Source organism: Sander vitreus, chromosome 12 (assembly GCF_031162955.1).
Source record: "Sander vitreus isolate 19-12246 chromosome 12, sanVit1, whole genome shotgun sequence".
Lineage (NCBI taxonomy): Eukaryota > Metazoa > Chordata > Actinopteri > Perciformes > Percidae > Sander > Sander vitreus.
In genome coordinates this window covers 8881494-8890895 of record NC_135866.1, presented here as the reverse complement: position 1 = coordinate 8890895, position 9402 = coordinate 8881494, and the positions used below count along the sequence as shown (strand labels likewise).

The 9402-nt window shown below is 42.1% G+C and overlaps 1 protein-coding gene across 1 annotated transcript; it reads left to right on the top strand.

The window, feature by feature from the left end:
- The first annotated feature begins 1685 nt into the window (after window positions 1–1685).
- Window positions 1686–5936, top strand: LOC144527135 (relaxin-3 receptor 1-like). Its single transcript, XM_078265031.1, has 3 exons — window positions 1686–2172; window positions 3243–3686; window positions 4105–5936. The coding sequence occupies exons 1-3, from the start codon at window positions 1864–1866 to the stop codon at window positions 4714–4716; spliced, it is 1365 nt and encodes a 454-aa protein (XP_078121157.1). The 5' UTR covers window positions 1686–1863; the 3' UTR covers window positions 4717–5936.
- The last annotated feature ends 3466 nt before the right edge of the window (window positions 5937–9402 follow it).

Sequence of the window (9402 nt, the reverse complement as noted above, 5' to 3'; positions counted from 1 at the left end):
GTACAATTTTGAGGTACGAGATGCTCCAAAGTATGACAAAGAGGGAGCGTATTAAGTGTCCTTGGTCAGCCAAAAACTGATTAACAAAGACTGACTGTAAAGCTTAAGGAGCTCTCAGTTAAATGATTCTGAGAAGAGTGTCTGATTATTCCATGCCTCGTCCACCAAGGCAAATTCCTTGTTAGTGTATCTTACTTTGGCAAAAAAATGATTTTGATTCTGATTCATAATAATCTGTCTTTATCCTTATATTTATAAAATCTGGACATAATCTATGACCTGTAAATCTTAAAAGTGGCGATTCCGTCCTAAATATGCTTTTAAACTAAAGTTTGACTCGGGTACATTCACAAAAAGACCCTAGGTTGCATTTTGGCGAGAGTTACGCTTTAAGTGAAAATGAAATGACCTCATTAAGAGTCTTAGAAAGCTTCATCAGAATGCCAATGATCAGCTTAACACTGAGAGCTCCAACCATATCTGCATTTCCATCCATCTCAGTATTGGTAAAACATTAAAGGAAACCGTCAACAAATTATTGTTGTTTTCTTTTCAAGTTGCTCCTGATTGCTAATAGAGCCAGACAAAGAAACAGGGCTGAGAATAAATAGCTTCCAACTGGCTTGAGTGGACTTTAAATCGGATCAATTAAGTTGATGGAGGATCACTTACGAAGTTACAGAGTGTCCTACCACATCCAGGCTGGACTATTGAGGCTCCTTGAGAAAATGACTCTTTTGACACTTTTTAGGGTGTGACACGGAAAGATGCACTCAAAACCGAAATCATCAGCAGGTACCAATTGACAAATTAGAGGAGACTGATCAGACATGGTTAAGGTCCACTTCTTTCAACATCCCTATTATTATAAAGTGCTGACATTCTCATTTCCTAGCTTCCTTTTCTCTCAACTCACGCACAGCTGAGCTGACAAAAGCGGTGCATTGTGCGAATACTGACAGTGACCTATAACGAATGCAAAACAAACACACAAACACCCCCCCCCCCCTCCTCTCTCCCACACACACACACACACCTCTCTATGGCTCCCTCACAAAGACTGAAAGCTGTCTGAAATCTAATTTATCATCCGTTGAAGGCCTAGGAAACCTTTCTGAAAATACCATCCTGAGTCATTTACCTTCACATCATATGCAGAAATGTTACAGGTGATATTGGGACATAACATTAGCTGGCTCCATCAAAAAGGGAAAACAAATGAAAAACAATGAATAGCAAGCTTATAGCATACGAATACAATTTAAATAGAGCGGAAACACACTTTGGAAGTCTTGTTTTTCTGAGCAACAACCATCATTTACCTAAGAGCAAAGACAATTCAGAAGACACTCTTTTGCAGTGCATCAGACTGCTAATATTTCTCCCACTGTGCACCACAGGCCTTTCCCTGTTTGTTTACCCATGAGTCATCAGAAGGGGGGGGACGACATCTGATTGTATCTTTTAATGGAAACAGAGCAGAGAAGTGGCTCAATCCGAGTTTAACAAAAACAAATGTAGTGGAGCTTCATTAATGTTCAGTATCTACTGTAATAATCATTGTATCAATAGTAGTAATACGTATATTGCAGCCTCCATGTGCGCGCGCGCTCCGGCAGTGCGCCAACGAGCGGTGGAGGAGAGCCCCAGCGAGTATAAAAGCCTCAGCACGCTGTCAACGTCAGAAGAAGATGCGTCTGCATCACGACAGACTTCAGCAGAACTCTCCTCAGTAGGCTGACACGGATAAATCACGGTTTCCCCGCGTGTAAAATCCGAGCAAGTTTAGAAATGACTCGGATAACTCGTGCAACTCTGAGGCTTTGAACCAAACTAAATACAGAACGAAGGAGATGGGGATTTATGCGTCCACACCTGCGCACCCACACTCTGGAAGTTAGCCGCAAAGAGGACGGGAAAGCTGCCGTGAACTTGTTTTTAAACAAAAGAAGCCTTTTCCTCTGCAGAAGCATGCAGAGCAACAGCAGCGCCTCTGGGTCCCTGGGCGCTCTGAACGTGTGCGGAGGAGAAGAGGACGACATCTCCAGAGTCGTCAGCCTCACGGGAGCAGCCTCTAATCTCGCAGCTCTGAACCTTTCACTCAACTGCTGGCTCCTCATCCTCTCCAAGGAGTCCTCGCTGGACCTGCACGCAGACGGCGCAAACCTGGCAGTAGGTTTAGTTAAGAATGTACAAATCCAGATGGATAGAAATGGAAATTCATTTAGCGTGAATCGCCTAAACAAGAAAAGTGCTTGGAGGACACATGTTGTATTTTGACTTTTTGAATTTCCTTGTGTGCACTTGTGTGACCATTTAGGTCCAAGATGCCAAAACACAAAAATGATTGTATGTGTTTCACAGGTACTCAGTGCAGGTGGAATCGTAGCTAAGTACATGTACTGCAGCCTACTTATGTACACATTTGAGGTACTTGTCCTTAACTTCTACTCCACTACATTTCAGAGCCAAATATTGCCCTTTTTACTCCAATACACTAATCTGACAGCTTTACTTTACAAATAAAGACTTTAGCACACAAAAATATGTAGTTTATAAAATATGTTTTATTATAAATGTAACTTTCCAACAATATAACAGCCTACAAATACAGCTGAAAATGATTAGCCGATTAAACTCTTAGTTGATTGACAGCTGTTTTGATCGTTTCCAGTTTCTAAAATGTGAGGATTTTTCTGCATTGAGTAGCCTACTTTTACTTTTAATAATAATAATAATAATAATAATTTAAGCATATTTTACATTACTTAGGGCTGCACAATTAATCGCCATCTAATCGAAATCGAAATATGGACTACTGCAATATCCAAATCGCAGGGGCGGCGCAATATTTGTTAAAGGCAAAATATGTGTCAAACCATTCTGAATTAAGTTCTGTGGTGCTACAGAGACATCCCAGCCTATAAATTGTATGCTACAGACTAAAGAAAGAAATCTTTGTTTTGTACAGATCCTCGCAAAAATCACACTATAATCATTTTTTAAATTTGAATATTTTTAAATGAAAATGGAAATACTGATACACAAATGATCGTTCCCTCCAACATCACAATCGCAATGTTAGTCAAAATAATCGCAATTGGATATTTTCCTCATATCGTGCAGCCCTAACATACTAAACACTAAACATTTTCAGTGCAGGACTTTAACTTGTAACAGAGTATTTTTACAATGTGGTATTAGTACTTTTACTCATCTGAGTACTTCTTCCACAACTGCAGGTACGAGTTGTCATCGCCCTGGTCTACCTGGTGGTGTGTGTTCTGGGGCTTGTGGGTAACCTGCTGGCCCTCTTCCTGCTGCACTCGCGCCGCCGGGGCCATCACCACTCCTCCATCGACTGCTTCGTGATGAGCCTGGCGCTGACAGACCTCCAGTTTGTCCTCACCTTGCCCTTCTGGGCTGTGGACACGGTGCTGGACTTCCGCTGGCCCTTTGGCCAGGTCATGTGCAAGATCGTCAGCTCGGTCACCACCCTGAACATGTATGCCAGCGTCTTCTTCCTCACCGCCATGAGCGTGACCCGCTACCACTCCCTGGTTACCTCTCTGAAGATGGGCAGCCCTGGCATCGCCACTGCTCATGCCAAATGGGCCAGTTTAACCATTTGGGTGGTGTCACTGGTGGCTACGCTGCCTCATGCTTTCTACTCCACCACAGTCCAGGTGTGTTGAATTCATACTGACCCCCGATTTGATTCTAGGGTTGGGTATCGCCACTGATTTCCCAAATCGATTCCGATTCACAAGGTCCCGTTGTGTTTACATTTCCGATTCAATGACGATTTGGGATATTTCAGTTGCAAAACCAATTTTGCTTGGGTATGAAAGAGATTCTACAATTGTACAAGGTTTCCTGTAACCTGTTGCATTATTCAAAATGTCAGTGTTTACATGAAGAATTGACCCAAAGCGGTTACATTAATGCACTTTTTATTTAACATGAACACACAATAAAGTGCAGCTCTCCAGACTCTACAGTCAATGAATTTTAAAATGGCCATGCCAGTCTTTCCCTTTCGGTCTTTCATTCGCTTCACGCTTTCTGTTTGGGTTTGCAACCTCTATGTTGTTGTGCTTACAGGTGTCTACAGATGACGAGCTGTGCTTGGTGCGCTTCTCTGACTCCGATTCAAGCCACTGGGATCCTCAGGTCCTGCTCGGACTCTATCAAACACAGAAAGTCCTCCTGGGATTTGTAGTTCCCTTGATTGTCATCTCCGTGTGCTACCTCCTCCTCCTGAAGTTCATCCTGAGCCGGCGCGTCGTAGGCAGCACGGTCAGCGCGAGTGTCACGGAGAGGTCTGAGTCTGAGAGAGGACGCCTCCGCCGCCGCTCCAAAGTCACCCGCTCTGTCACCATCGTAGTCCTGTCCTTCTTCATCTGCTGGCTACCCAACCAGGCTCTTACCCTGTGGGGGGTGCTGATCAAATTTGACTTTGTGCCCTTTAGTAAAGCCTTCTACAACGCCCAGGACTACGCGTTCCCCCTGACTGTGTGCTTAGCTCATGCAAATAGCTGTCTTAACCCGGTGCTCTACTGCCTGATCCGAAAAGAGTACAGAGCTGGACTGAAGGAGCTCCTGCTCAGAGTGTCTCAATCCATCCAAAATGTTCTCACTCAGGGTCTGAGAGAGAGAAGAGTGGCAGACGCACCGCCCAGCCTGGTTATGATTCACAAAGACAGCAATATGTGATGTGCTCTGTAGAAGGAAAAGTTTGACATTTTGGAAAACAATTATTTCCTTTCTGGCTGAGAGTTAGATGAGAATATCGATACTACTCTCCATACAAACAGTGGTATCCATCTTCTCAACTCAACGCTTGATCACGATTTCAATTTCGGCTTCTAACAATCACAAAAACACCAAAACCAAAACAAAACCTTGACCAACTGCCACTTTGCTTGTTTGCAAGCCATGATGCCTCTCTCTCATGGGCGGGCCAAATTCTCTGGGCGGGCAAACCAGAGAAAGGGGAGGTAACCTTCCTCCTTATGACATCATAAGGGGCAAGATTCCAGATCGGCCGATCTGAGCTTTCATTTTCTCAAAGGCAGAGCAGGATACCCAGGGCTCGGTTTACACCTATCACCATTTCTAGCCACTGGGGGACCACAGGCAGGCTGGGGGAACTCATATTAATGTTAAAAAACCTCATAAAGTGACATTTTCATGCCGTGGGACCTTTAACTGTTCCATAAATACAACATCTTTCCAAAAGTCAATGAATAATCGTGTTAAATAATCGTGATCTTAATATTGACCAAAATAATTGTGATTATGATTTTTTTTCCATAAATCGAGCAGCCCGACATTCCTCAAAGTGTCAAACTTTTCCTTTGATACTAAATTAAATGCTCCTTCATGAGTCAAGTTTGTATGCCATTTTTTTAATCACATTCCTGTGTGACACTGTAATCCCCTCCAAACTTATGAACAGCTATGATTTAGCTTTATCACAGACTTTTTGTGAAACATGCCACTTTGGAAGTAATCGCCGTGGTGACAAGTATTCTTGAAAATGATCAAACCCCAAATGAGCCGGCTCTTAGTTACACTGTGGGCTGATTTCTTATTTTTGCACAATCAAGCAAAAACACAGTGTGATGCTTGATTAGTTCAACCTGTAAAGTGATTTTTCTTGTACTTTGCACCTCAAACACCTACACAGGCAATCACTGTAAGATTGTTACCTTACCTATTTTCCTTATTATTGATGTGTTTAATATGCATTTGTGTTATTGTTGGTAACTCAATGAGGACACTGCAGTAGAATCTAGCATTAACTGTCGTCCATTCTCATGTCTCTCTGTGTCTGCCTTGCTGTACTGCTGTCAATCGTTTTGTGATCAAGGTACATGTAATGTGACATCAAATAAAATGAGAGGACAAAAGAGTTCAGTGACGTCTCTGGAAAGTTAATCTCGTCGGCAGTCACGACAGCCACAAAACTGTTGAAAATGAGTCAGACAATAGTTGCCCCATATTTCTGCCCTTTTGCAACCTTTAACGTCTGAACATGGATAACCATCTTTTACACACACACACACACACACACACACACACGTATCTTCCAGCTGTGGAAAAAAAAAACAATCAAAAGTGTAATTTTAGAACAAGCATTTGTCTGCCAGTTCTCTTGCTCAGATTGCTGCCCAACCCTTTGCTGTTCACTGTGTGAGCAAAGGAAAGTCTTCTGTTGCTGCTATCTGTTATTGTTCCCTCTGATCTAATGTTTGTTCCCTTGAACCTGCTTCATAACCGTTCTCATCAGGCTCTACGCACAGTGGACAGAGCAGAAACAGCACATCCACTCACACAAAGACGGCCCTTTTGATTTCAGAGCCTGTTCAATTAAAACAAGCTATTCATCTTTAAAAGGGTGGTTCAGAATTTTGGACATAGGACCTAATTTCCAAGTTAGCCAGTGTGTTATTTTTAAATTTTCGAAATGCACACTGAATCACCATGTTGTCTAGTCCTTAGTTTCCAATCCAATGCTTGAGTACCAATGTACTAGGCTATTACTAGGTGTCCCGACTGTAGTGCGCTTCTCTGTTTACTTTTCGGCGCAGTACTACTAACAAAGTAAAGTAAAATTCCGCCGCTGCTGAGAAACTATTCCCTCAAAATGTAATGCGATCATTGAGATGCAAGGGTAGTTTTATTTCTAACATTATTCTATCAACACAGACATCGATAGTCTGGCGTTATAATTTATTTGCCTCGGGTGTACTGTGGAACGGGTAAGACTGTTTTTAGTGGCAGGCTAGCAGATACTGTTGACTTGCGCTAGCCTAGCACCAGCGAACTCTGCAACTGGAAGGACTGGATGAAAAGTGTTGAAAACAGTCTCCACTGATAAATAACACACTGGCTAACTTGGAAATGAGGTCCTATGTCCAAAATTCTGAACCACCCCTTTAACTACAGGGAGTCATGGCCGGCATGGATCGCTGCTTTAAAGCAACACTATGTAACTATTCGCTCTTTGGTCCCCGTACAGGTTGTCTCATTGCGCGGCTGTAGTTCCAATGAGACAACCTGTAGGGGGACCAAAGAGCGAAAAGTTACATAGTGTTGCTTTAAAGCAATTGTAGGCTTCAGATTATTTTCCAAGAGGAGATAGTCAAGTATGATGAGCATGAATAATATATTACATAGGCAAAGAAAAGGTGATAGGTCATGTACAAGACATTCAAGACATGATACGTCTTTATATAAAGCAAAGCTTGAAAACGGCACAAATGGTACCACTGAATAAAATATATTTTCTTAAATTAACAACAGAGTAGCTATTTTTATGTGTTGGGAATTATAGACTGTACTGTCCATTTTCTGTCTCTCTGAGAGAACCTGTGGACTCACAGCTCAAATGAGAGATAAGAACCTTGAGCGCACATGATTTCCAAAACCAAGCAGTAAGCCAATTACTGTAATAGATAGTCCACCTAACTGTACACAAGATGAAATATAGTCTGAAGGCCGGTTTTGCAGTTGAAAGCTCAATGGCATGTCACGGTCTTCAGAGTTTTAAAACCGCATTATCAAGAAGACCATGAGATGTGGTTGAAAGCTCTGGTTGAAAGTCTCATGGTCACTCTTTATTTAAGCTTGAATTGCTAGCTGTTTTTGTTGGTACAGTCTTCATGATGAAAACTCAACCGCTTTGCACAGACTTCATCATGAAGACTGTAAGACGTGGCTCAACTGCATCTCACTGTCAGTCTTAACTAAAAAAATCCACTTACTAGCTTTCTAGGGCTTTCAACCGCTTCTCACAGTCTTCATCGTCAAGAGCTTTGAACTCACGGTCTATGTAATGAAGAAGGTGACGGTTTTGTTTATACGTTTAATTCAATTGTTCAATTGCATATACTGTAAATTTGATACTTTTCCACACGGTCACAGTCTGACGCGCCAGATGTTTGTTACACAGAACCATCTGAGAAGCCGTCATTGAAAATTGTTTGGAAAAGGGCAGGCACTTTCGAAAAAATCCTGGCAGGTGATTGGATGAACCATCTGTCCATCATGTCCGCCACTGTTGTTTTGCACGAATGGTCGCTGCTGTCACACATCCCTAAACCGCGGCCGTAGTTGCCAGTAGCTCCTCACTGGACGCTGATTGGTTCAGCCAACAGATTAACCAGCAACTACCGTGTTCTGGAAGGTAAAATGTAATATTACTTTCTGAGATCAGATCATTGATATTCTCTTTAAGTTTCAGACAAAAACATTTAGGCTACACTGTAATGCACATTGTTTTGCAGCACAAGCAGAAAGAACAAAAATAAATGCAGCTATTAGTGCTGTTTCAGAACTTGTGACTCACTCATATTGCAATTGAGTGTCTTCGAAGAGCATAGACGAGGGCATGTTCCTCTTTCAAGACGGCCAAAATGTCCATAAGATCATTTTGCTGAAATGACTGAAGTAGTCATTAAAATTAGTCCCAAATAAGCTTTAAAAGCCTCATCCAACCTTAACTGACAGCTGCCAAATGTAATGTATCATCGAGCACAAAAAAAGAAAGCGTGTGAGAAAATCTGCTCCACTTAGCAGTTAACAGCTCAATTTAGAGTCTTTTGACCATTTTACTTTCCATTTACAGGGAAAGGACAGCTGATCATTCCATCTAGAATGTGGGTTCAAGGGGCTCAAGTGACCTAAAGTTGCAACTTATGGCTCATACTAACTTCCTGAATTTTTTCCTATACTCGCTCCAATGTCACAGGGTTTGACTTAAGAGAAAACTATAATTCTATGAATCAGCTGCTGCCTCCATCTGAGGGAGACTAAGTTCTTGTAAGTTTGGAATGGAGCCTTGGTTTTCTGGTTTATGGGACTCATCAGAAAGGATGACATTTCCTTAATCCCCAAGGAAAAACTAAGAGCCAATTCAGTGGAAAATGAAATAGGTTTACAAGTTTTCTAGTAGTCTCTTCCTCTCTCTGCTCTCCGTCTTTATCACTATAGACGTTGATTACTTTCTTCTTCAGGGACGTTCGTGAGCCGACTTATGATGAAAGGGGAGTATCTGTTATTAGACTGTGAACAGCCATTTTCATGCCACACATTCTCTTCATGAGATTCAAGGACTCTGGTTCCTGATTCATGAACTGATTTTCTAGTAGCCATGTTGGACCATAAACTCATTCTAGTCAAGACGGTCTTTGACACTCTGCAGCAGGTTGGTCTGACCTCTTTTGCTCCATTCAATCTTCTCACTGGTCTGTCTGGTGCTATCTAAAGTTTCCAATTTCTAATGATGGAGCCTGTGAACATGACCACTTCTGAAATCGTTTGATGCCGTTTTTTAGTTCTGTGCCCCCTCACTAGTCTGTCTCTAAATGTTACACAGCTCTTTAGAATATTTGG